This window comes from Lonchura striata, chromosome 1, assembly GCF_050655825.1.
Source record: "Lonchura striata isolate lonStrDom1 chromosome 1, ASM5065582v1, whole genome shotgun sequence".
NCBI classification, from domain to species: domain Eukaryota; kingdom Metazoa; phylum Chordata; class Aves; order Passeriformes; family Estrildidae; genus Lonchura; species Lonchura striata.
The window spans coordinates 19,209,459-19,235,905 of NC_140703.1; the positions used below are offsets into that span (position 1 = coordinate 19,209,459).

The following is a 26,447-nucleotide window of genomic DNA, read 5'->3' on the forward strand; positions in this document are numbered from 1 at the left end:
AAGTTTCTCCCCGGCCCCTTATATACCCCCTCCGCAGGACCGGGAGGTGCACAGGGAGCCAAGCAAAGCCGTGTCCCAACCCCGCAGGTAAGGGGGGGTCCCGGGGTTGGCAGGGTGGAGACTGAGCTGAGATTGCAGCAGGGTGAAGGGGGATTTTGGGGTCCTGCAGCCTCCTGGCTGGGCAAAAAAAAAAAAAAATCGGGGGAGGGTTATGGCATGGGAGAAAGAGGTTTGTGGTGGGGTAGGTTGCAATGGGGTGGGTGGAAGTGTGGGACAGGGGTACAGACTGTCCCACGAGCTGGCTCTGGAATTTTGAGGAAAGGCATTAAAAAATCCCCCAGTCGCCTCCAGTTTGCAAGAGGTGGTCACAGTGAAGCTGCGGGAAAAGCTTTCAGAGAATAACAAAAAAGAAAAGGGGGATAAGGGAAGCTTTAGTTTGGTGTGAGTGAAATCCTGCAGCCCTGCTCTGGCCGGAGAAGCCGGGGAGCCTGCAGGACCCTGGGCACCATCCCAGCGCAGAAATGAGAGCTCTCCCTGCAGCCTCCTGCTACAGCATGGCCCGACCCTCCTTCTGCTGCCTTAACTAAGTGTCACATCCCTCTAGTGACACGGAAATGGCCTTTTGCCTGGAGTCCTGTGCCCTGCAGCTCTGTCCTGCTCCTGGGAGAAACACAGTCCTCGGAGGGAATCACATCCCGCCAGGAAAGAGGGTCCCGGCAGCCCCAGGGAAGGCTGAGGAATGCCACGCTGGCACTGGGCGTCCCCTCGCTGTGGGAGCACAGGAGAGGATGTTGCTGGCTGTGCATTCTCCACATTCCCTCAATTTTCACCACGGGTTCTGAATTCACCCATAATCGCTGCCATAATCCAAGAATGGGCAAAATTTCTACATCTCGCGCTGTGTGACTCAGCAGAGCCCAAATCTGTCACCTGGCCCTGAAGTAATGTACGTTTTTTAAAGCTGAGGATGAAGCAGTGCAGGCCACCCCCTGCTCACAAGAAAACTACTCCATGTATCTGTTTTCTTTCAGAAAGAAAAAGGCAAACGTTGACCTCACTATGAAACAGTTTCAAGGTATCCTTAGAAATAAACGGGTATAAATAGAAAACCAGAAGGAACCTCCTCAGATTTCCAATGTTTGTCACCCTGGCTGCACTTTAGAGCATCGAGGGCAGTTTTGAGCTTGTTGCACAAATCTTTGCTCTTGAGGCATCCAGGATGGCTCTTCCCTTTAACAGAAGCCTTGCTCCCATAAAGGACTTTAGGCTGTAATCGCCTCCCTCTCCGAGGCTACGTAAATCCTGCTCTGGCGAAGGGTGCCTGGTGGAACTGCGCACTCGCTTCGCCCGGGGCTACGTGCTGCGTGCTTCCTTCCATGTGTAATCCCAGCGGGCCCTTCGCTTCCTGCTCGGGATACTTTAACCCTGCTGCAGCCTTTCCCTGCCTCCCCAAGCCAGGGACAGCCCCTGAGAGTGGGCAGGAGCAGGGTGGGAGGAGAGGACCACCAACGAACAGGACTGTTCACAGGGTAGTGATGCAGTTCCTGTGGAGGAAAACGTCCCCCAAAGACTGCAAGGGGAATTTAAGGCCTGAGGAGCTGCCTGCAGGAAGGTTTGCTGAGTGAAGGCAGGAGGGAGGAGAGGTGTGGGGCCAGGTGGGATGAGCCCCAAAGGGCTTCCAGGCACTCAGAACTGCACACGTACCGGAGCTGGGGGCTCACAGCCCTCGCTTGGGTGGGCTCACCTATGTTGGGATGAGATCCACCCACCTCAAGCATGAACTGAAGGCTCTGCTGAGGAAAACGAGGCCCCCCCACTTCCCTCTGCCCCAGTACCTCCCCGGCAGGGCTGGACAGGCAAACCAAAGCTGAACAGAGCTGATCAGACAGTGCAGGATCTTCTCCAGGGCCGCCTCTGGCTTTGCTTGGTTGAAGCTCACGTGCTCCATCTAGTGCCAAGGAATCTGAGGATTTGGGGCCCAGGCCAGGGTCCCCAGAAAGGACAATCCTTGTCATGCAGTGCCTGCAACAGCCCTGAGATCAAAGGGCAGCACAACATTTTTTCAGCTTTTCCTGATCAGGGCAGAGGTTTCTTCTGCTCTGGGGACAGAATCATGGAATGGCTGAGTTGGGAGGGACCTTAAGGACTACCTTTTTACCCACTTGCCATGGGCAGCAGAAACACATTCCCCTATGCCAGGCTGCTCCAAGCCCCATCCAGCCTGGCCTTGGACACTTCCAGGGATCCAGGGGCAGCCACAGCTTCTCTGGGCAACCTGTCACCACCCTCACAGGGAAGTATTTCTTACCACTGTCCAATCTAAACCTGTGTTCTTTCACTTTAAAGCCACTCCCCCTTGCCTTAGTTCACATCAGAAATACCTGTTGCTTACATTCCCTGACCCTTCCTTAAACCATTCACTGTACATTAATATTGGGAAACTGCTTAGAAAGGAAGCTTTAATTCCAAATGCACAGGCTCTGCTTGCCAGCATGCAGCCTGCACTCCTGAAGATTGTTTCTCAGGGTGGACTTGGGATGGCTGCACCCCCATGAAGTGCTGGGGCAATGTCACTGTCATTGGAGCAAGGAGTGTGTTTCTCTGGAAGAGACCCTGGGATCCCTGGATGCTCCAGGAAGGCTTTGGCTCACGCTGATGAATTTTCTTGCCTAGCAGGTCCTGGGAGGTGCTGGGTGCTGCTGAAGCCATGTGGATTATTGTGGGGCTGGCCCTCCTGGGCCTCGCTGTGGCCGTGCCCTCGGAGGACAGGAAGCTGAGCGACAAGGCCACCACGCTGGCCGAGCGCAGCACCACGCTGGCCTTCAACCTCTACCACGCCATGGCCAAAGACAAGGACATGGAGAACATCCTGCTGTCCCCCGTGGTCGTGGCCTCGTCCCTGGGGCTCGTGTCCCTTGGGGGCAAGGCCACGACGGCCTCGCAGGCCAAGGCGGTGCTGAGCGCGGACAAGCTGAACGATGACTACGTGCACAGTGGGCTGTCCGAGCTCCTCAGTGAGGTCAGCAACAGCACGGCCCGCAACGTCACCTGGAAGATCGGCAACCGCCTCTACGGCCCCGCCTCCATCACCTTCGCCGAGGACTTCGTGAAGAACAGCAAGAAGCACTACAACTATGAGCACTCCAAGATCAACTTCCGAGACAAGAGGAGCGCCCTCAAGTCCATCAACGAGTGGGCAGCGCAGACCACGGATGGGAAACTCCCAGAGGTCACCAAAGATGTGGAGAAAACTGATGGGGCCCTCATTGTCAATGCCATGTTCTTCAAGCGTAAGTTCTACCTTCAGTTCTTGGTACAAGTGACCCAAAACATCCCCAGAGCCAATACACAGAATCATGGAATGGTTTGGGTTGTGAGGGGCCTTAAAGATTATCCAACGGCCCCAAGGGAAGGTGGACAAATCCTAGGTCCACTGGAGCCAGCTCTTTGTCAGTGGTTGGGAACTGCATGCACTTACCGCCCATTCCCTTTTCTTATGAGCTGTGTTCCTCTCTCTCCTGTAGCTCACTGGGATGAGAAGTTCCATCATAAGATGGTGGACAACCGTGGCTTCATGGTGACCCGTTCCTACACCGTGGGTGTGCCCATGATGCACCGCACAGGTGAGTGGAAAACCCCCGGCCCACACCAAGAGCAGCTAGAGTCAGGATCATTGCTCTCCATTACCCAGATTTCCACCTGCTGCTTCCAAGATTGCAAAGCAGGGGAGCGTTTGTTCTATTGATTCAGTTTCCCTGTGAGCAGACAAAATCCACATTTACTAGGAGGTGCTTGGCTGTTGGGAACAAATCCTGGCTCATTATCCAAAGGAGATACACAGCCAACTCCAATAATGCTGGGCCACTTCCCAAAAGGGTGTCCAGACTCTCTTCCCTTCCTAGTCAGGGAAAGTCCAGGTTGAATTCACTTTGCCTCTGCTCCACACCTCACTGTTCTTGCTTCTGGTTTCAAGGTCTCTACAATTACTACGATGATGAGGCAGAGAAACTCCAGGTGGTAGAGATGCCACTGGCCCACAAGCTCTCCAGCATGATCTTCATCATGCCAAACCATGTGGAACCTCTGGAGAGAGTGGAGAAACTGCTGAACAAGGAGCAGCTCAAGACATGGACTGGCAAGATGAAGAAGAGATCAGTGGCCATCTCGCTGCCAAAAGTCGTCCTGGAAGTCAGCCACGACCTTCAGGTAAAAGGAGGTCCTTAAACAGTTGGACCTTACAGTTCTTTGGGATGGGAGTAAAGACAGTGGCCTGGTGGGTTATCTATGCCTGCTGCCCCTCTTCCCTCTTGCACTGTGTCATCTCCAGGAGGGTTGCTGACCTCTTGTCTCCTCCTAGAAACACTTGGGTGGTCTGGGCCTGACAGAAGCCATTGACAAAACCAAGGCTGACTTGTCCAAGATCTCCGGCAAGAAAGACCTTTACCTGTCCAATGTGTTCCATGCCGCGGCTCTGGAATGGGACACTGAAGGGAACCCCTATGATGCCGACATCTATGGCCGAGAGGAGATGAGGAACCCCAAACTCTTCTATGCTGACCACCCTTTCATCTTCATGATCAAGGACACTAAAACCAACTCCATCCTCTTCATCGGCAGACTCGTGAGGCCCAAAGGCGACAAGATGCGCGATGAGTTGTAGTTGGGTTTATTTTGGTTGGGTTGTTTTTTCCCAGAGCTTTGGTTTGTGTGTGTTTTTAGGGGGGCATTTTGACAAATGGGAAACACTTATTTTGTATCCTTCTCGAACCATGGGTGCTATTCAGACCAGGGTGCATTGTGAGGAGAAACCAGCGTACACTTTACCTCACCCCAAAATCCAGATTGCACAAACCCACCTCCAGAGAGGAGCAGAGGAGCCTGGCACCAGAGGGTCACCAGGAGTCAGCTGAGGTGGCCACCTTGAAGCCGAGCTCATCCCTGCACTGGTTAAGCCTCCTGCTCAGTTCCTTGCTGCTCCACCAGCCCTGCCAAGGCACCACCCTCCCATCCCAAACGCTTCCATCCCACTGAACGCTTAGCGCTGCCGCTTTTCTCCTGCTTGGGTGCCTTCTGACACTGCTCTAGAGCTGTTCCCTGCTTCTCTCTTCTCTCTCCAGAGGTGTGTAACAGAGCTCCAAGGGCCAGTTGTGCAGTCCAGCCCCTGCAGGGCCCTGGAACAGAGCAGGAGGCAGCACAGGAGAATGGAGATTGTGTGGCATTGTGCCCTTCTGTCTTGCCTAACCCTGTGCTCTGCACTCAATGCTTTGACCACAAGAGCTCCTTAGGGAGAGCATCAAAGCCAAGAGCACCTTGGATCAACACTTCATGGATAACTAAGGGGCTTTGGGATGTCAGGGAGAGCCCAAAGCACAGCCTGGGTTTCTAGAAAGAGTAACCTGAGGGGCCATCACCTGTAATTAAACAGGCAGTTGTACCAGGCAGAGAACTCATTCTCTTGGAAGTGCTCTACATCAGCTTGTAGGGCTGGGAAAGGCTCCACTCCCCCTACCAGGGTTCTCCCACAGCTGGTTCCTTGTGGAGCTGACCCAAGGCACTCCTAACTGGCTTCTCACAGGGAGGTGGGATCAGGTTCACCTCCACTTTCTTGCTTATTTCAACACAAAGCTTTAAAGCTGCCATTACCTGACTTCCTAATTATGCTCTGCTGAAGCTCCATGGTACTTTAGCTCCCTGTCTGCTGACCTGGATAAGGGGACCCTGAAAAGCAAAGGTATTTATAGTTATATTTCTGTCTGATAATTAGCAGGTTTCACAGCCTGATCCAGGCTATTCCTAACTTCTCTTCAAGTGCTATCATCAGGTCAGTACTATTTCAAGGAGCTGATGTTATCTCCCAGGAGCATTGCAGCATTTGCCACGCACTGAGAGACACCACAAGGCAAACACTGAGATTATAGAAATGAGGAAAATCCATGCATCCCAATGGAATTACCAGTTCTCTGAAACCAGCATGGAGCACCTAAATAGCTTTGCTTTACCTCCCTGCCAATTTTCCCTGCTGCCATAGAAGCCCAATACTGCATAGTCCTAGGTGCTGGGAAGCAGGAGGCAATGCCAGGAATATCCCCAAACATGGGACACTTCCCGGTGATGCCGTGCACTGAACCCACACACAGAACGTTCTGGAGGCTGGGGTGGAAGGGGTGGGCAAGGCAAGAACACACTGTGGGATATTGTGAATAATATGCATCATGTGGATGCAGGTGTCTGATGGCTTTTATTGTTTGTTCTTGTACCACACAGTGACAGTTGTGTAATTTTGCAATAAAACTTTTTTTCAATGAATCCCTGGAAGCTGAAATCCCTTTTAGAGCAAAATAAACTTACAGAGGTTCCTTGCAATCCTTAAATCCAAAACACCCTAAAGTGGCAACTATGGACAAAAATTACTCAATGCACATCAATAGTGAGAAGGAACGCTCTTAGCAGCTTTTCCCTTTGTTTTCTCCTGAAACTGCAAATACCCAACACCTTAAATGCTCCACAGGTAAAGGACCAACAGCCCTGTCCTGCTGGGCCACTTAGCAGAATAAAAACAGAGCTGTCAGCCACAGGGATCAGGCTTCCTGACTGTCCAAGCCAAAGCTCCTCCAGCTGGGATCCACTAGAGAAATAGAGGAAAAATCTGCAGGCTAAAGATACCCTTCCCAGGTGGAAAATCCACCACTAGCAGACTCTGCTAATCCATTTTCTCCCACTGCTGGAAAGGGATGAACCTTCTGTCACTCCCTCGTAAGCAAAACTAAAGGTACAGACAGGTCCCCTTTTCCCTGGGACTGGACAAGCACACACATCCAGTGTGGAGCTCCTCCCACACTGACAAAGCACCACGTGCTCCCTAATTTTCTTTAAACTGGAAGCCACTTGCAGCACCAACTAGAGCAGGAACACACCAACCTGGGATAGAAATACTGAAACTAAGCTTCCCAGAGTTCCTAAGTTCATCCTAATTCCAGCTCATCTTCCAAGGCTTTTGTCCAATTGAAGCATCCAAAAGACACATGGAACTGAATGAGCTCTCTCCCCTTTGGAGCTTTTTTAAGAGCTCAGGGTGGTGGTAACTCCAACCAACACACATGGAAAAGGTGTTCAGCTCACATTTGCAGCCACAGCCTCACCACCCTCACAGGGAAAAATTCCTTCCCAATATCCTATCCACCCCTGCTCTCTGGCAGTGGGAGCCACTCCCTGTGTCCTGTCTCTCCACTCCTTGTCCCCAGTCCCTTTCCAGCTCTCCTGGAGCCCCTTTAGGCCCTGCAAGGGCTCTGAGCTCTCCCTGGAGCCTTCTCTTCCCCATTACTTGCACAACTCTTGACTCTACCAGTGATCAGCACTGTGAGTTTAACAGGGTAATGGACAAGGTTGGAGAGTTTTTAATCAGGAAGAAGTGCAACTATCTTCCAGAACTTCAGCCCTCCCTGGGAGGCAGCAGGAGACATTTCTAACAATCACCATCTACCACATAGTATGTTTAAGAATTCAGACACAACATGCAAAACTAGGTGTGACTTTTATTGCTTCAGATGTCCCCACATTCACACATTTCCTGCCCCTATGATCTGACAGCTACGTTGTCGTCTTTTATATTTTCAGATTATTTCCATTCAACTTCATATAAAAAATTTGCGTTTGCATCAGTCTAATATTTATATTAACAATTTAAATCTTTGCATTGAATGGTGCACACAGAAACCTGAAATAACTGACTTTAAGAAGGCACATCTTGCTTCTGAAACTCAGCCAAAATCCCAGGTGTGCCAGAGGAGCTGGGAACAGCAAGGCCAAGGCTCCCTAGACAGACCAGTTTAAAATTCCTGTTCCTAAGCTGCCAGCCTAGTCCCTGCACAGCAACCGCCTAAAAACAGAAATATGAATGTGAAAGCTATTCCTAAACAGCAAAGCTTGCATTCCACAAACAAGCTTCGATTTCCTCAAAATCTAAACTCCTTGATCCTGCACATATATGATCTCCTATGATGTGCCTGTGTCTTCCCATTCCTGCACCAGACTTCCACCAGATACTCCCACCTCACAGATTAAGACAGAAGATTTAACACCCTGAGTGCCATTTTTGCTCTCACCCCACAAATCCACACCCAAAGTTACCTGACCCTAGCAGGAGCTGCACTGGCCTGGATACTGCCAAAAAAGCTCCCCCTTCTGGAAGCACTGGATAAGGGACTGGGATGTAAGGGAACAGCCACCAGTACTCCATGGAGTGCGTGTTACTCATGACCCTCTAAACACGGGACTGCTGCTCCAGCCCTATCTATCACAGGCATCAGTACTTCCCACTTGGTTTGGATCAGGAGCTGGTGAAGTTCACTCCAGAAGGGGAACACAGCAACAGAATTCCTTCCACACCAAAGGTGGGAGCAAGGTCTTCCTGAAATACATATTGAGAAAATAAAAATAAAATTAAAAAAAAAAAAAAAAGAAAAAAGAAAAAGCACCTTCACAAACACTGCCTTTTGTGATTTTATTAAGAGATGTTTTCAGGACAGACAAGCTTCTGGTTGCAGATGTTACAAACCCTACAATGAGAAACAAAACACTCAGTGAGCTGGGGACAAACTGTTTTCCATAACCATAATTCTATCCCAAAGAAAGAACAAACCAAGCCTTCCAATTAAACTGCATTTCTCATTTCCTGCTTCTTGGCCAGTGATTCCCCCTCTTTTCCCACTGAGACAGACCTCACCAGACTCCTTGGTAAGACTTCCTTACAAAAGCAGCCTACAAATTGTTCGCACGTGGCTTCTAAGACTATCCCACATTGGATCCTGGGGCAGGACAGGATGGATATATGAGGAATATATTCTCTGTGCAGCCAGCTGCACACTAGTACAACATCAACACATCCAAGGCACCCGACCCAAGTTACTCCAACTACAATAATCCAAGGTCTCCGAATCCATGCTGTATAACACAACATGGAACAAGGCATGTGGACAGATCCATCATCTCATCTCCAGAGAAGTGTTCTGAGCTGGTTTGCCACATGCCTTGAACCCTGTGCCATTCACCCTGTGCAATGTTCAAACCCAACCCTGGTCCACCAATACAGCAGGCTTGTCTTCCCAAAATCCCAGCTTTGTGTTCTTGGTGGCCTGAAAACTTTTTACGTGGATCCTCAGCACACCTGCCTGCCACTGTTCCCAGGCACTTACCCCTCAGGCAGTGGGCACTGGCTGAGGCATGGCTGGCTGTTCTGGTTTGCCACCTTTCTGCTCTGAAATGGGGGTGGTGGGCAAAATCTCTTCTTTGGGTTCCACGATGCTGACGTGGTCTGGCAGAGGCTTTTTGGGGCCAATCTTTCCACTGGGGTCCCAAGGCAACATAATCTTTACTTTGATTCCCAGTACTCCTGCAGAGTGACAGGACAAGGGAGACACAAAATAGATCAAGAACAAGTTCATAGGGATGAGCACCGATGTTACAAAATATCTCTCTCCACACTGAAGATCTGCTGGCAACACTGTAGCACTCACATGCTACAGCTTAAAAATCTAATTACTGTGGCTTTTTATCAGTGTTATAAATTCAGGCAACTTAAAAGTTGGATAGATAAAGTTATTAAACTCACTGTCTTGGCTGCCTGCAGTTTTACCATCAACTCATTCTAAGCCTGGTTTTAGACTGTTCTCTTCCTCAGCTCATTTTTCTAGCAAATTCCAATTTTTTTTTACATCCCTTCTCAGACAAATGCCTCTAAATCATCCAATGAGCAGGACATCCTGGCCAAGGCAGCCTTAGCACTGCACCACAGAACGTGGCACAGGGCAGGCTGCAATGACATGAGGACGTCCCTTCTGACTCGTCATCGTATCATCACCGAAGGGAAGGGACGGTGGAGAACAGCTCTGGCTGGGTTGGTACCCCCACACCAGGAGTTCTGCAACTGATTAACCCCAAGCCAGTTAAGACACACAAATAATTTGTGTTTTACCAGAAGGGAAAACAAGTGGAAGCAGGTTTAGCTGGGAAGACCATCTGACACTTGTAGCACCCCTGTTCTCTCTGCCCGTCCTGAGGAGCCAGGAAAACCAGAATCCAAGGGTGCCTAAAGCCAGCTAACAGGTACTTCATCTGGAAATTATCACCAGCTTCAGAGGCCCCAGGACACAAGTGAGTGTCTGGAGAATCTACAGCCACACTCCCAACTGAAAACATTCAACCCCTATCAGCAGAGAAGTGGATAACCTGATAGAAGAACCACACTGGCTGCTGAAGGCCCCTTGGCTTTCCATTCCCAAATGACTTCTGCTTTAGATGTAATGTGCAAATCCCACAGCGAGAGTTCAGTTGCAAAAGCCCAGGAAAACAGGGTTTTCAGAGCCTGAACCATCCACAGCAGCACAACTAAACTACTCTGTGAGATCGGAAGTGCATTAAAACCATGTAAGTTTCAACCCAAGTATGCCAGTGCTGCCAGTGGGAAATCTCCAACCTGCAGAACAGGATGCCAGGAGCTGATATTTTTTTTTGTTTCTGCAGCTCTAGAGAAGGAACCTGACAAAGCTGCAAAGGGATCTGCACGCCAGGCACTCACCCTGCCGGAGTAGGACGTGACGCACGGCTGTGTCCACGTAGTAATTCACTGGGTCCCCACTGTGGATCATCAAGCCATCCACAAACTTCATGGATTTGGCCCGCTGACCTCGGAGTTTGCCAGACACAACGACCTCACAGCCCTTGGCCCCGCTCTCCATGATGAAGCGGAGGACACCGTAGCAGGCTCTGCAGGGAGGACAGCCAAGCCATGAGCCCGCTCTGCCAGACCCACAGGGCTTCCAGAGGAATTCTACTACAATTCCAACCTCAGTTTCATGTGTTAGCAGTGCAGCTCCCATCCCTTCTCAGACAAATGCCTCTAGATCATTCACTGATGACAGGAGGCTGCTACTGGAGGACCTCACGAAGCACCACAGAACGTGACACCACGGAGGCACTGCCACCAGAGCCACCCACTTCTGACTCGTCATCGTCTCATCACCGAGGGGATGTGAGAGCAGGGCCACTGCCACCTGAGCCACAGCACAGCCACAAGGCCTGAAATGCTGTTTGCTTCACTCCTCCACCCACTTATACCCAAAGCAACACATGCAGTTTTATGCCCCACAAACTGCAACCAGACAGACCAGTCCAGAGGTAACTGTGGACTGAACAGAAGTTTCAGTGCAGGTTAAATCCTCAAACTGCAGAGGAGCTGTTTCTTGGGCATGGTGCTGGAGTCCCACACCTCCCCCATGGCAGGCTGCTGTACTCACCTGCGCACAGCCAGCCCTCCCAGGAGCTTGTAGCGCAGGGACTCGGCCTGGGCGATAGCACACAGACCTCTTGTGGCCACCTTCTCAGCGTAGAGCTGCAGAGCAGAGAGGCACATTCACAACAGGGCTCTTTTCCAAGTCCATCACACAACCACAGCATGCTGTGGCTTGGAAGGCTCATCCAGTTCCATCCCTGCCATGGGCAGGGACACTTTCCACTTGACCAGGTTGTTCCAAGCTGGCCTTGAATAATTCCAGGGATAGCCACAGCCTCACTGGGCACCCTGTGGCACTTCCTCACCAGCCTCACCGTAAATGTAACTTTTACTTCAGCAGAACACAGGAGTTTCATTTTACTCTCCTCCCTACATTCAGTCTAGTTAATCCTTCCACATTTACAGGCAGCAGCTTTATCCTACACTCCCTTCCTTGTCTAACGTGATCCAGCAGCACTGACCAAGCTGGAATAAATGAACACCACCCCAGTACACACATTCCCCCTCCCTCCCTGATTTGTCTCAGAGCAAGGAACAAGTAACAGGAGCAGATTTCACAGAACAGAACTACAGAATCCTTTGGGTTGTGTGGACCCTTTAAAGGACCCTAGTCCAACCTTCCCCTGGGAAAACCCCCCTAATATTAAGGATCAAAAAAAACTGCTGTGCCACTTTACCTTCTGTTTCTCAAAGATCCTTCTGCAGCAGAGCAGTTTCTTTGTAATTTATTTTGTATTTCAGTGCAGGAGCATTTCTGAGGCCAAGTAACAGAAAGCCCAACTTATCCTGAAACCACCTTTCAGTTGACACCATGCTGCCACCACAAATCCATCTGCACCACCCAGTTCCTGAGGCAGTTTTACCTCCACGCTTCCCTCCGGGAATCCAAACCTCTTCTGCACCACAGCTGTCAGCTCCCGGATCCGGCGTCCCTTCTCTCCCAGGACATTCTGAGTTCTGCGGGAAAATAAGCACAGGACAAATGAGAAAAGTGTCCCCAGGAGTGAGACTGGAGCCATCCCAAAGAGCTTTCAGAGCATCCCAGCTCAGGAAGGCTGAGTTACCTGGTAGCAAGGATGATAATCTCAGTCCTGGTTGGAGTGACCCGGACCTCCACTCCGGAGTATCCATCCTCAGCCAGCTCCCGAGTCAGGAACTCGTTCAGCTCCGCTTTGAAGATGCCATCAGCGACAAACTAAAATACAAATCCACAAAGACAAGGTCTTGTCACATTCTGAACCTGAGTGCAATTCACCCTAATTCCTCCTGCAGCCTGACAGTCTCTCCTGACAACTTTCTTCTCCTCTGAAAAAAATCACAGAATACTCTCAGTTGGAAGGGACCCACAAGGAACACCTAGTCCAACTTTTACATGGACAGCCCAGGGACTGAACCCACAACCTTGACTTGACCAGCACCGTGCACTGCCCAACCCTGGGTACAGTAGCGGGGAAAAATGGAAACCCCTTCCCTGAATTTGTCAGGAATAATCCACTCCAGACACTGCCTGAACCACAGCCACTGCTCACGCTGGGATCACGGCTTTCTGCTGCAATTCGGGAGCAATTTAAGGGAAATAATTAGCGGGGTCGCATCCCTTTCCCTGCTGCTGGGACTCCTGACAGCCCCAAACCTCCCTCGCTCCCCAGGACAGGCAGCGCCCGGTGCCCTCCCGGCCCACAGAGCGGGGCAGCCACCAGCCGCAAACCCTTCGCAGGGGAAAGCAAAAGGAAACCCCACAATTCCCGGCCCCCAGCACTGCTCCGCACCTCCACGCGCGGCCGCGGGGAAGCGCCCGCTCCATCCCGCCGCCATGTTCCCCGCTGGGCCCCGCGCCGCATCCGCCGCCATCCTCCCCCGTCCGCCGCCGCCGCCCGCCGTGGCCCCGTCCTGCCGGCCGCTGAGGCCGCCGCGGGCGGTGCGGCAGCGCCCCGCGGCCGCGGAGGAGCCGTGCGGCCGCGCTCACCTTGCGCTTCTTGGAGATCTGCACCGCCATGATGAGCCGCGGCCCGGCGGAAAGGAAGGAGCGGGTCCCGCAGGCGGTGCTATATCCGCCTTCCGCCGCGCCCCATTGGCTCGCCGCTGGCATGGCGGGGAGAGCGGGGCCCGATGGGAGATGTAGTCTTTGCCACGCCGCCATGTTGGGGAGGCCTGAGCCATGCGTACGGCCTAGAGCTGAGTTCAACGGGCACGGAGAGTCAGCAGTGCGTAAAATAAAACAGGTGTACGGTAATTCATCCTGGGCTTATACCTGGAGACCTGCCCTGCCCAGGCGTTGCTGTCAGAGGGTGCTCTGCTGTTATCCAGGAATCACAGCATGGCTTGGTTGGGAAGTGACTTTAAAGCTAATCCCGATCCACCCCTGCCATAGGCAGAGACACTTTGCATTGCTCCAAGCCCCGGTGTCCAGCTTGGCCTGGGACACTTCCAGGGATCCAGGGACAGCTACAGCTGCACTGGCCACCCTGTGCCAGGGCCTGCCCACCCTCCCAGGGAACAATTCCTTCCCAAAATCTCATCTAGCCCAGCCCTCTGGCAGTCGGGAGCCATTCCCCTTGCCCTGCCAAAACACATTGTTTTTTAATGGTTTAGGGATTGTAGGGGACTGCAGAAATAACAACAATAATGGGCAGAGTTGATGCACGGCCTCTAGGAAGAGGGGATGTTAATATGGTTTGCAGATGGACATGATGATCTTAAGGGCCTTTTCCAGCCTCAGTGATGCTGTGAAAATGCCCAGAGCGCAGCAGGAACACCAGCAGGAGCAGCAGGGCAGAGGATCCCACTCTGCTCTCGGCCAGGGAAAAGCCTGGATTACCGCTAGATGTCAGTGCAGGCGGATTCCAGGCTGAGAAAAGCCTCTTCCCCAGGGATTCATTTATCCAGCACCGGAGGCATGGCAGAGCATCCCACGCTGCGCTCGGCGAAGGCAGGTGGCGGTGGCGGCGAGCGATTGTGTCCCCTCTGTCACCAGACACCTTTGTGTCGCTTCTGGTGTGCCCACCCATCCTGCCCTTCCCTGAACCAGCTCCCCCTGCTCCCCCTGCGCCCGAGGTCCTTTGTCCCACAGAACATCAGACTCTGGAGAAATGTACAGCAGCTGGGGGTGTCTCTGTGCAGGGGTTTGAGCCTTATGAACTGGGGTCTCAAGTAATTTTCTAGGGAAGACCTTGCCAAGCTGCACAAACCCCACTCTGCTGTTTTCCAACACGGGACCACCATATTTTCAGAGCAGAAAATATCTGCCCAAGATCATTTATTTTTTTAGGCTGAGTTTACCCAGGAGGGGCTCACACAATATATTTCTGGTCACATAAAGACAGCAAAAGGCACAACAAAAGCAAAAAACGTGACCCTGTCATGTGTCCCCTTTTCCATGGCCTATTAAGGACAAACCCTGTGTTGTGTCAGCATTTCAGGGGCAGCACCCAGGGCTGAAGCCAGGCACAAAGCAGGGCCTGGGTGGTGCTTGGCACCAAGGAAATGTCCCCTGTCCCCCTAGATGTGACCTGGGGGCTCTAAACTGTGGCCTTCACAGCCAGGGACATTTCAGTACCTTCCCCAAATACTGGTATGGGATTCCTCCCTCAGCATCAGCCATCTCTGGCTGCAGCCCCAGCCAGCTCCCAGGTGCTGGGAATGGATTCTGGGCTAGCTGGGGATGTCCCTGCTCACTGCAGGAGGGCTGGATTAGATGACCTTTAAAGGTCCCTTCCAACCTGAGCCATTCCCTGATTCTGTGAATTCACTCTTGTTCCATCCCTGCTGAAATGGAGGCTGGCAACAGCCCAAAAAAGCTGTGACATGCCCACAGAGAGCTCAGGCGTGGTCCAGCAGGTCCCAGTGTCTTCCCAGGCCCAGCAGTGGCTTGGATTTGCAGCAGGCCTGGGATTATCCATAAATGCCATGGTGAGTGACAGACCCAGCTTTCTGGGTCCCCACCCTCGAGGACTGCACCCCTGCTTTTCCCCATTCCCCACTTCCTTGTGGAGTCTCATCATTGGCACAGGAGCTCCTTTTGTCCCCAAAGGACATCCAGGGAATGGAAAAAACTTTTGGGTTTCTCCAGCCATGACCCTTCCTGGCTCTGGGCACATCCCAGCTGGCACTAAACCCTGGGCTGCAGCCCCTGCTCCAGCAGCAGCACTCGGATCTTCCCTTGGACTGTGCAGCAGCAGAACCAGGGCTGCACAGGAAGGATGTCACTCCAGATGTGGCACCTGGCAGCAGCAGGAGCCCCCTGTGCCCATGGAAGGGCCTGGCAGGTGCTGCCAGGTTTCCTCACTGTGGGGGACGTGGCTTGGAGCAGGTTTGGGAATCGGGAGCTGTCCTGCCTCCCCCCAGCTCCATTCACTGGCCAGGCAGTGACATGGTTGATGGCAGCTGAGGGCCATTGCAGGGCTCAGTGAATGCAGCATCCCAGCCCCTGCTCCCCGGGAAACTGGCTCCTGTTCAGAGCAGGCAGGAGGGGCTGGCAGGCTTAGCAGGGAAACGGCCAGGCCAGCTTTCCCAGCCTTACGGCACGCTGTATTTTGGGATACCCTCTGCTTTCTGCGGGCAGTGACAAAAGGTGGCACTGGGAGAGAGTGTCCTGCCTGGGAAAGTCCCCGACTGCCATTGCTGCTCCCAAAATAAGGGAGATCCTGCCGGGGACTGTGCTGACTCTGCAGGAGGATCAGGGAACAGCCTTGGGCTCATCAAAAACACAAACTAGTACGGGCAGAAGGACAGGGTCTGCCATTCCTGCTGTGGTCCCTCCAGCTCAGACACCTGCAGGATTTGGGTGACACACTGGCTTCCTGCTCATGCCAGGCCCCATTGCCTCTCTGGATATGCCTGAGGATTTCGGGAATTTCCCTTGCAGGAGCCTGTTCCTTATGATTTCCTGTTGCTCCAGGGTGATTTGGACAGCTGGGCCCCAACCTACACCTCTGCATTTCAGTGCAGGAACCAGCAGCCTAGGACAGAAATCCTTCCAAACCACCTTCCCCACGACCATCAGAGGCACTGCAGAGCTCATGAATTTTCCCAGGGAATAGCAGTGGAAAATGAAACCTGGGCTAGAGATGGACAAGATGAGATAGTTTGCAATAAATGAATGGAGATGGGTCCTGGGAGGTAATTCCAGCAGAGATAAGATGAATTGCAAGCACCACTTGTAAAGCATTTGTAAAGTCTAACTCAGACAGGACTTTTACTGCAGGAGACGCTGTATTAGAATTTACTGCTGCAGTTGGAGCAGCTGCTACTGCCCAAGCTGTATAAACCCCTCACTGAGTTCCTCACCACTTCCTGGCACCTCTGGAAATCTTCCTGAGAAACGTCTTCTGCCTTCCCACATGGAGCAGCTCTCCAGAGTGGGGAGAGATGGAGGGAACAGGGCTGGGAGGACAGGGAGTCAGGACCACATTCATAGGCCTTTTGTAAACATTTCACACCTAGCAGGGTTTACTGGTTTTAGCTTGGCAAGAACATGGGGAATAAGTCCAGCAAACCTTCTGGAGGCAGGGGAAGATGGCAGGATCCTGCAGGACAGGGATGGAAGAAGGCACCATGTTTCCAGGCAGAGACAGTTCTCAGCTGCCCCAATCCCATCTCCTTCCCTGCAGCTGGAAGAGTGGGATTGAAACTTGGGCAGCACCAGCTCAGCTCCAAACTAAGGATGAATAACTGCTCTGGAAAGGTGTGTGTGACCCTCCATGAGAATTTACACCTCTGAGAATACATCAAAGCTTGAGAACCAACTGCCAATTGGGCAAAACAGAAGCTGTGCTCTGTACATGGTCTGGATTTAACTCAGAAATTGCAGCACTCAGGTGTGGGAGCCCCAGGCTTACTCTGGAGTCCCATGTGGTGGTGAAATTTCTCCTCCAACCCGTGCTTCCAAAGGAAAACTCCACAGCCTCTTGTTGTTCGGTCTCAAGGCAGTTTCTTGTGAGTTATCTGAAAGATTGTCTTCTCGGGCTGCGGCTGTTTGCTCAGCAGCCCAGGCAGAGAGATACACACACCCTGACATCCTCTCTGACTGCTGTCTTCTTCTTCTCTCCCCTTGCCCAGGGCTGCTGCTATCTTTTATATGATATATTACGTATTACATGTTTATACTTTTCCCCCAATACCTACTACCTATATTACAAAGTGCTTTTCTACTCTGAACAAATCTGTGAGTGCCAAGAACATCACCAAGAACATGGAGGCAAGGAAGAAGAAGGCGGAAGAACAGGATCAGCCCACTTTCCTCCATCTTAGAACTTCTGACCCCCATGTACAAAGTAAAACCCCCCCTGTACAAGTGTTAAAACCCCCTCTGTACAATAGTAAAAAAAATTCCCCTCTGTTTTGTAACTACTTTTACTCTGCTATCTAACCTTTTGTGACTGCTTGTTCCACCTCCAAAGTTGGTAACTCATTCCATGGCTCAAACTCAAAATCACAGCTGTTTCCAGCTGCCTGCCAGGGTCTAAAATGCTTCTGACCAAGGCCTGGAACCTCTAAAAATGTCTGAGAGACATTTGGAGTTCCAACACTCAGGAAGGTCTGATCCAGCAGCCAACTAGACTGTAATGCCAGCCTGTCACCTCCAACACATCTGATAAATTGTTGGCAGTGTTTCAGTGGCTGTTCCCAAACAGCTCCATCACTCAGACACCTTCCTTTGGGCATCTGCCCCGCTAAACAGGATTTTGCTTTGCTGCCCAGATTCACTTTAAGGACTTCAAGCAGATTATTAAACAATTTAGATATCTTTTAAAAACAGGAGATGGTGTAAGGATGCTCAGTGTGCTGTTTAGCTGGGAATCCTTGGCTCATAAGTATTTAATGAACCGAGAGGCTGCTGGCAGAGATCATTCCAGCAGCTCACACCCGGCCCCACAGCTCTGGGTGAGGGATGGAAATTGAAATTTAATGGGCATTTCCAGGAGAGCAGCTTGCCCTGGCACTGTCACCCGAGACCCAGCAGCTCAAGCAAGTGATTTTTAATCAGTTTTCAAGCCCCAGGAAATAGGCTGAGGGCAGGAGGGGCTGTTTTGCCCCAGCACCACATTTTGTGATGATTTACAGGTGCACTGAGGTAAGGCTGGTGACAAAGACCACTCCCTGCTCTTCCTGTGGAACTGCTGACATGACACTCGGGGATGGACCTGGAGGGACAAGGGGGAATGGCTTCCCACTGCCAGAGAAATCCATGGAACCATCCATGTGGGAAGATGACACCTTCAACACAGCTGAAGAGCACTGGAGGCAAGTGCAACTGAGAGAACTTGCCGAGGCTGCAAGGCTCAAATCCCAGACCCTCAATCCCAGACTCCCAGGATTTCAGCTCCCTGCTTGGACAAGGGGAAGCAGAACGGCTTTGCCAAGCTGATCCCAGGTGCTGTGGCAACGGGGAGGGAGCTGCTGGTCCAGGAGCAGCCTGGCAGTACCCAGCTCCATGCCCTCCCTGCTTTTCCTGCTTTTCCCTGTCCCCTCTCTGCCCCAGACACAGCCAGGGAGCAGCAGTGATAAACTGGCTCTTGGTCCAAGCACAAGGTTATTTTCTAGGACATTAAGCAGAACCCTCAGATGCCAGCTTGCAGGAGAGCCATTAAGAGTGACAAGACACCTGACCAGAATGCAAAAGCAGAGCTGCAAACTTAACACCTTCCCCCCCCCACCCTGCTGCTTTATCTGCTTTACAGGGGAAGCTCAAAGCAGTGTGAGGGGCTGCTGGGTTTAGAAAATGAGCAGTTTCAGCAGAAATATTCAGTGACCACCACCCAGAGAGCTCTGAGTTTTGGTATCTCAGCCATCCACATCTTAAATTAAACATTCAAGCTGCAATGCAGCCCAGTTGTTTGGCAGGGGCTAATAAAAACCTGAAAATCTTTACCCAGCCTGCTTTTCTGTAGGAATAATACCACTAATATCCCACAATTATTTCCATCTATGGCTGGCTAGGACTCCAAATCAATAAATTGTCCCCTCACCCTCAGATTAGCTCGGTCAGGTAATTTTGAAAGCAGCAGCAGCACTTCCCCACTGTTAGGCAGAGCAGCTCTGCCAGCTGAATGAACACGAGATCCCTCGTTATGCCAGAGCAATCCCACTCCAATGGTGTCCTTGGGGAATAATTTGCACTGACCTCAACAATGAGGGAATTGGGAGTGCTGCATTTATTATTACTTATATTCAATGAATTTAATGTTTGGAATTCAATTTCTGTTTGGAAAGAAGGGAAAAAATGGGACAAAAATAAAACTACCACCTGTTTCTCCTGCAAAAAAAAATCCCAACCCTACTCTTTTAAGAACAACATTACAATTTGATTTTCCCTCCTGCCACTTTTATTCCTGGCTCAGCCTCAGCTCTGATGTCCCAAGCACCCCATGAGTACTCAGATCCTTCCACAGAAATTCCTGACAAGTCCAAGAATTCACTGCTTCCCCTCTCTGCCCAAGGGGGCTTCCCTCTGCAGGGTCCTTCTTTCCTGGCATCCTATCAGTGATGTTCTCAGAACTCCTCAAGTCCATTGGCCACAGTCCCCTCTTTTTCCCTCCTCTTGCTGTCACACAAAGCATCCCTCCCTCATTTTTAAGGAGCAGCAATACTTTCTGCCATCAAATTTCCAAGAAAAATGCCTATTCTCTTTAAAACCCACAGCAAAATCTGCAGCAGGAAATCCTGGGAGCATGAATAGGGTGATGCTCCCTCCTCAGAAACCAAGATGTTCTTATGAAGTGGGATTAATACTATAATATCCATTTTTTTTTAACCCCATAAACCTTATTTTTAAACCATCCGCTTCTCATGTCTCTTCATGCAAGTTTATTCCAGGAGTTAATCCAGGGTTGTTGCTGTTTTCTAGATAGTGCCCTCCCTCCATCCCTTCCCTTTGCTAAGCAGAGGCCCCAGTCGTAGAGAAATTAATTAGTGCAGTAATTTGCCCAGGACACAGAGGAGAAGCCGAATTTGTCCCACTCTGCAGGATTCAGTTGAATAAAAAAGACAAATAGCTGTGCTGTGGGATTTAAAAAAGCTGCTGTCAGCATTCCCAATGCAACCAGACCTGGAAATTCATTCATCTTTCACTAAACAATGGAAAAAGGAGAAGCAATTATAGTAGACAAAACTAATTACAACAGAGCTGAAGCACAGCTCACAGTACTCACTCTTCAATCTGCATTCAAAAAGAAAAATCCAACCCCAAAACCACTCCATCAAAAAAAGGTGAAAAACAAGGAGTGGAAAAAAAAGCACTTTTGAAATAGAAGGGGCCCTTCAGCATGGCACAGACTGGTTTTTGGAAGGAGAAACCTTCAGGTGATGCTTGGCAAACAGGACACAGGGATTTGTCCAGGAATGATGCCAGTGTGGAGAAGAAATGAGCTCGCAGCTCCTCCTCAGTGGGGTCCATTCCATGCTCACCTCACATCCAGGTGAGTTTTGGGTGGGATGTTTTTTAGCTGCCAGAAGAACAGGAGCACGGTGTTGATAATGCCAAGGTCTGGGGTTAGATCTCCAGGAGCTGGACTCCATGACCCTTGGGGGTCCCTTCCAACTCAGAATATCCTGGGATCTTTGTGGAGCTCAACTTGCACACTTGTGACTGAACAGCTTCTCCTTCCACAGTGAAGACAGAGCATCCCAAAAATGAGGCTATCTCTATTTCCTGATCCTCACAGCCATCCCTGCCTGACGCAGAACACTTTAGGAATATTCGCACCACAGAGAATCTAAAGCTTCCTCTAAAGGCCATTTAATCCCTGGCCATGGTCCAGGCTGGCAAGGGGCAGTGACAGGTTCTGTGAGAGGCAATTCCTGATGCCAGAGCTGCATGTCCCATGGGCCTGCCTCCTGTTCCCTTTGGATACCAGCTGGGAAATCCAGCAGACAGCTAAAGGGAATTTTAATCTCTGCTTAACACAGAGACAGGCTGGAAAATGGATTGCAGAGAGAAAACCTGAAATGGCAAGAGCAGGAGGAATGGGGCTGGGCTGTGGATGGATGTGGCAGACACCACCTCAGGCCTCATTCCTAGGGGACGTGGGCCACACTCAGGATTGGAAAGGCTCCACGAGCCATTTCCAACACACAAAGCTGCCACTGGCTGCAGCACGTGTTTCATTCCAAAGGATTCCTGGGAACAGGCACGAGGCCATGGCAGAATGTTGTTTTTCTCCCTGGATCCTTAAGGAGGTTCAGTCTGAAGCCTCGATCCTGGAACCCCATTCCTGAGTCTCCATGGCCACTGCACAGCCCTCAGCCCAACACTGTTTAGCACAAAGGTTTTTCCTGCCAGAGAATCATTCAGGAAAATCCTTTCAGATCACAGAGCCCAATAATTCCCCCAGCACTGCCAGGGCCACCACCAACCCATGTCCCCAAGTGCCACATCCACATGGCTTTAAAGGGATGGGGACTCACCACTGCTCTGAGTAGCTGTGACAATGCCTGAAAATCCTTTCAGTGAAGATTTTTTCCCTCATATCCAATCTGAACCTCCCCTGGCACAACTTGAGGTCATTTCCTCCTGTCCTCTGATTCTATTCCAGGATTCTTCACATTTCCAGCCTGGAGAGGAGAAGGCTGGGGGCAACTCTTCAATATGCAGCAACAGTGGAAGGGAGAGTGCCACGAGGATGGGGCCAGGCTTTTCTCAGCAGTGCCAGCATCCCAGGAGATGCACAGGTACCTGTCAGACCCACTCTCCCCCTCCTCCTTGTGCTGTTCCACCAGGCAGAGGGATTTCCCACCTCTCCATTCTGGTATCACTGCAGTGCTCTCTTTCATTTTCTGGCTGAAATGACCTGCAATGCAGAGGCTCACTTGCTGCACTGATCCTGCTGCCAGATCTGTAATCCTCAATCCCCTTGAGGAACGCCTGGAGTAGGAAACCACTTGGCATGGCAAGCACGTCAGCATTTTCCTGGCTGCATTTTTTTTATTGTCTCTTTGCTGCATCCCTGACTTCAGTTAAGTTTTCTTCTCTTTCATCCCTCACTTTCTCCAGCCTCCCCCAGTGCCTTGAACTGAGGTCTCAACATCCCTGAGCTCCCCTCTCTTTGACACATCTGTCCAGGTGTGGGGGGACAGCACATTTACTCCCATCCTTCCCAAGATTTTCATGTGGGGCAACAGATCTGCAAATGGAAAAATGTGGGGCGACAGAACTCTTCTCTTGGCAGAGGCATCCCCTCCTTCCTGGGAGGCTCCAAAGGCTCATTGAGGTAGATTCCCTGCTAATTCTGCCCCTGCCATACTGGGATTTACAAGTTATTAATTATAGGGACCTTGCTGGAAAGCAGTGCAAGCTGCAGAGCAGCCAGACTTCCAAGAAGCAGAAGATGCTTTATTTAGAGAAGACGGTGCAGTTTTTGCTTTCTTTTTTTAATTGCTATCAGCAGTGAGAGACATTTGTGCTATAAGGGAAAGAGAACTCGCCCACTTGCTTTGGTTCATTTTAATATTCCCATAAAACAAACAAAAAGAAATCCTGGCACAATTTTGGGAGTAAACATCGAAAAGGAAAATTGGCTGTGCTGGTGGATTTGAGGATTAAAATAATTTTTAAGTCATAGAGGTGATGAAAAGCAAAAAGCAAGAAGTGAAATAAAAGGACAGAGCTGTCAAAGCAGCAAGGCAGGATAATAATTTTTAGAGGAGCACCATGAACGCATATAAGAAGCAGGAAAGATGGGATTTCTCAAAGGAAGAGGCAGGAGCTCAGGGGAAAAAGTGGAGGATTGTGCAACAGCTCAGTTGGGAGAGTGAAGTGCAAAAAGATCCAGCCCAACCCTACAGCAAAGTGCTGTGTTCCATGAGGGAAAGAGCGTCTCCAAAACCAGAGAGCATGTGGAAATTATGGATCATCCTGTAGGAAACTGGGATTAGCCCAGCAAGGAGGTGGTCACTGACAGGCAGCTTCTGAGTGCAGTGAGAAAATGCAACGTGGAAAGGCAGCCCACAGAGGGGATCCCAGAGCTGGACAGGCTTGGGCTGCACTGGGAATGCTTCTGGCACAATTAGGCAAATCAAGCCTATTAAGGGACAATCACTCTGAAGGGTTGTTATCAATCACTCCCCTTTGCTTTCTTTAGGCAATTATCTTAATTGCATCAAGGCTATTAAGCAATTATTTTGATAACTGGAGCTTTTTTGCCGGCTCTTCGTTTTTTGGCAATGTTTTGTTCTTTGTAGAAATGCCCCTTCCAAAAGATGTTTAAAGCTGACTTTAAGGATGTCCTTTTTCCGAAGCACAAGATTCAAATTTCTGTGTAAAAGCACCAAGTTCCTCTCAAGAAAATGCTGATTTTTATCCCTGGGTTTTTCCTCAAAACACTCCCCCACCCAAATCTCCCAGGGCACCAGGGACTTAATTCCACTTTTTTATTATTCAACTTTTTATACATAATAAATACAAACTTTTTACAGCCAATATAAAGAAAGCATTTGCACTGATGCTTTCAGGGTGTACTGAGCTGTACACGATGCAACGGCCGATACATGCCCTGTATGAAGAAATCATAGTTAAAAAGGAGGCATCTTTTTACAACTTTTCTTCCTTTTTCTTTTTTTTTTCTTTTTTTTTTCACTTTTGTTTTTTAAATAAAATTAGCAGCTCTTACAGAAAATATTTTAAAATACAACTAAAGAGACTTTTAAATAAAAATTTTCTGGATTTTTGAAAGTCCAAGTGTGAAGGACACAGACAAACTGGCCAAAAGAATTGAACATGAACATTATGGCAAAAACTTGGTTTTCTTCTGCGTTGTAAAGATCTCAAAATATTTGCAAACAGTTAAATTTTTTTTTTAAACTTTTCTTTTTAAACTTAAGAATAAGTTTGATAAACACATAAAAAGACCTCAAACAGATCAACAGGACAAGAGGTGCAAAAGAAGGAATAAAATATGGAAAAGACTTCATTGGACAGTCACTGATTCCACAACTGATCCATGAATTGTTGCCCTTAGACAGCCCCACTCTTAGTTAAGGATCCCACTGGGAAAGGAGACTGGCAAACACTGAATGCCTTGGAAACCCAGCCTGGGTTGGGATTTCCAAGTATGTGCAAAGTTTATGATAAAATCTTGTTAGATGAGTCGTTGGATTTTTCTTGTAAATGCAGCCTCAAAAAATAGCCCTTGTTAGTAAACTAAAGGTTGAAAACTTACTGGCTTTGAGAGAAAAACCATGAAGACACAAGAGAACCCACAAACAGCTCCGAACCCAACCTCAGCCTTTGATCTGAAGTTTTCATCTGATGGAGAATGCTGACAATATTTTAGTCAGTACCCAAAGAAAAACTGCTTTCATCCAGTTTTTCCCTCTCCTCCAACCATTCCGCTCCACATTCAACTTCAGAATATTCTTTGCCCTTTTCTCTCAAAAAAATGAAATCCAAGCTCCCTTTTCAGAGCTCTCTGAGGGAAATGTGAAACTCTTTTCCTTTCAGTTTCTTCCCTGAGAGGAATTGGGCACATCTCGGGCATGAAGGCGGTGCGAAGGCAGAACCCAGAGCTGCTCTGGGCTCCCTGGCTTTGGCTGGTTAATGGGATTGGAGTGGGAAAAGGCTACAGGGCCATCCAATGCAACAACTAAATGCATGTAAATACTCTAAATGGAACTGCTAGCTCTAGAATTCAGGTGGTTTGATGACAAAGATACACTGCTAACATTGGATAATAAAGTACACCGCAATAATTGGGATAAGAGTGACCCAAATGCTTTAAAAAAATAAAACAAACCCAACAAAAAAAAAACCAAAATCCCCAAAATTTTCTCATTAAAAAAAAAAAAAAAAAGAAAAAAGAAGAAGAAAAGAAAAGAAAAAGCAGCTCAATTTCTCAATTTCCAGATCTAGACAAAAATCTCACTTGCTTTTTTGCTTTTCTACCCGTTGGTTTCTGCTGTGGAAAAAAATGTTGCTGCTTGTTCAGCACCTCTGTGTTAGATCCTCCATCTCCATGAGTAAATGCACTGAGTAAACACAAAAATCCAAAGGCAGAATGTTCAGCTGTGAATCACTGAGAAGGGGAGCACCCATGGAATGAACACTTCTGCTTCTCCAGGAGATCATTTTCCCATCTCTTCCTTTCTGCAGGGGGATTCAAGAGGAGCCAGCCTCTCCTTTAGACTTCTTTTTCTGTTCCCTTTTTCATTCTTCTGATGAATACCTGGTCAGGCAGGTGATGCTACTGGAAGGATCCACAATCTTTAACACATTCCTATGGCAACAGTAATATACTGTACTAATGCACAGGAGCAAAGGATGCTAAGACTAAGCTGCATGAATGGGGCTCTTTCTTTGTCTCCACATCAAAATGGAGCATCTCCAGCCAAGAAAAAAAGCCAATCTTGGCCTGTCTTGGTTTGTGCTAAGAGAAGAATGATGTAGAGAAATCCAAACAAACAAACAAACAAAAAAAACACAAAAGGCACAAAATATTCATGACTGTGGGAAGGAATTCGCCAGGTCACTGCCACATAAAATCCTCCCTATCGCTCGCTCTAGTCCAAGTCTTCATCATGCAAAGGTGCCTAAAAACGAGATTGACCAAAAGCTGTGTTTGGCCTTGATTGTAGCAGTAATAATTAGCCAGTCCCCTCGTTACACCAGAGTGATTTCCACGTCCTCGATCTTCTCTGTGGGCCGGCGGTGGTGTTGTGTCGGGGGGGGTGGAGCTGCTCGCACCTGCAACATTCAGAACCAGCCCGTGACTACCCCAAAATGGCCAAATTCCACCAGAAACTCTTGACATTTCCTGTACAGAGCTCCAGGCTCACCCCTGAAGATGATGCAAACAAACAGGCTGTGTGGCCCATGGCTGAGTGGGGGGGACACGCCTCTGAGAACACAGAGGGGTTACAAGCAGAATTCCCCAGAGAACGCCCTCCATTGGTCACTCCAAGTGTCAATATCCAACCCTGACCCCTGACTGGATTGACCTCTTCCTGCCAAGAAAATTCTTTTTCCATGTCAAACCACAACACTCCAGCTGGATGCAGCTCCAGTGCTCCCCAATTCAATCAGGGATTTTCCTTATGACCCGTCCCAGATTCCCTCCAGGGTGTGATCCCAGATTTATTCCAAGGATGAGCCAGGATGGAAACCTGGGCAAGGCTCATCACATGCTGAATCTGACGGTGCTTTTGCCTGGAATTTCTGTGGAGTGGAGAC

At 49.8% G+C, this 26,447-nt stretch overlaps 3 protein-coding genes and 2 non-coding genes across 14 annotated transcripts in view; 1 reads left to right on the forward strand and 4 right to left on the reverse strand.

The window, feature by feature from the left end:
- The first annotated feature begins 48 nt into the window (after positions 1 to 48).
- SERPINH1 (serpin family H member 1) lies at positions 49 to 6,306 on the forward strand. Of its 4 annotated transcripts, none has more exons than XM_085590754.1 (5): positions 49 to 1,075; positions 2,677 to 3,290; positions 3,525 to 3,623; positions 3,974 to 4,206; positions 4,358 to 6,306. In XM_085590754.1, the coding sequence occupies exons 2-5, from the start codon at positions 2,708 to 2,710 to the stop codon at positions 4,658 to 4,660; spliced, it is 1,218 nt and encodes a 405-aa protein (XP_085446880.1). In that variant the 5' UTR covers positions 49 to 1,075; positions 2,677 to 2,707; the 3' UTR covers positions 4,661 to 6,306. The 4 variants fall into 4 exon arrangements, with proteins under 4 accessions (XP_085446880.1, XP_085446873.1, XP_021405793.1 ...); XM_085590747.1 differs by having other exon boundaries at positions 49 to 87; positions 2,674 to 3,290; XM_021550118.3 differs by having other exon boundaries at positions 49 to 87.
- A 2,180-nt stretch (positions 6,307 to 8,486) lies between these two features.
- Positions 8,487 to 13,308, reverse strand: RPS3 (ribosomal protein S3). The gene is made up of 7 exons (XM_021550191.2): positions 13,254 to 13,308; positions 12,352 to 12,482; positions 12,151 to 12,244; positions 11,292 to 11,386; positions 10,574 to 10,761; positions 9,192 to 9,388; positions 8,487 to 8,555 (listed from the first exon to the last, which is right to left on the reverse strand). The coding sequence occupies exons 1-6, from the start codon at positions 13,281 to 13,283 to the stop codon at positions 9,195 to 9,197; spliced, it is 732 nt and encodes a 243-aa protein (XP_021405866.1). The 5' UTR covers positions 13,284 to 13,308; the 3' UTR covers positions 8,487 to 8,555; positions 9,192 to 9,194.
- Positions 9,714 to 9,861, reverse strand: LOC116184362 (small nucleolar RNA SNORD15). Its single transcript, XR_004149131.2, has one exon. It is a non-coding gene; the product is annotated as a small nucleolar RNA SNORD15 (small nucleolar RNA).
- LOC116184334 (small nucleolar RNA SNORD15) lies at positions 10,876 to 11,022 on the reverse strand. The gene has a single exon (XR_004149097.2). It is a non-coding gene; the product is annotated as a small nucleolar RNA SNORD15 (small nucleolar RNA).
- Positions 13,309 to 23,637: 10,329 nt separating the features above from the next.
- FCHSD2 (FCH and double SH3 domains 2) overlaps positions 23,638 to 26,447 on the reverse strand; it is a 121,455-nt gene continuing 118,645 nt past the window's right edge. For all 7 annotated transcript variants that reach the window (XM_021550115.4, XM_085590634.1, XM_021550114.4 and 4 more), the window contains one exon: positions 23,638 to 25,961. In XM_021550115.4, the coding sequence (XP_021405790.2) occupies positions 25,878 to 25,961 (84 nt within the window). In that variant the 3' untranslated portion in view covers positions 23,638 to 25,877. The remainder of the gene's footprint in view (positions 25,962 to 26,447) is intronic.

Bases quoted from the DNA above. Each gene is read 5' to 3' on its own strand.
- SERPINH1 (XM_085590738.1), top strand. From the start codon at position 1,377: ATGTGTAATCCCAGCGGGCCCTTCGCTTCCTGCTCGGGATACTTTAAC. The intron at 1,613-2,676 runs GTTTGCTGAGTG...CTTGCCTAGCAG, and splicing joins GAGGAGCTGCCTGCAGGAAG to GTCCTGGGAGGTGCTGGGTG. The intron at 3,291-3,524 runs GTAAGTTCTACC...TCTCTCCTGTAG, and splicing joins CAATGCCATGTTCTTCAAGC to CTCACTGGGATGAGAAGTTC.
- RPS3 (XM_021550191.2), bottom strand. From the start codon at position 13,283: ATGGCGGTGCAGATCTCCAAGAAGCGCAAG. The intron at 12,245-12,351 runs GTAACTCAGCCT...ATTTTCCCGCAG, and splicing joins ATTATCATCCTTGCTACCAG to AACTCAGAATGTCCTGGGAG. The intron at 11,387-12,150 runs GTAAAACTGCCT...TCTGCTCTGCAG, and splicing joins TCCCGGAGGGAAGCGTGGAG to CTCTACGCTGAGAAGGTGGC.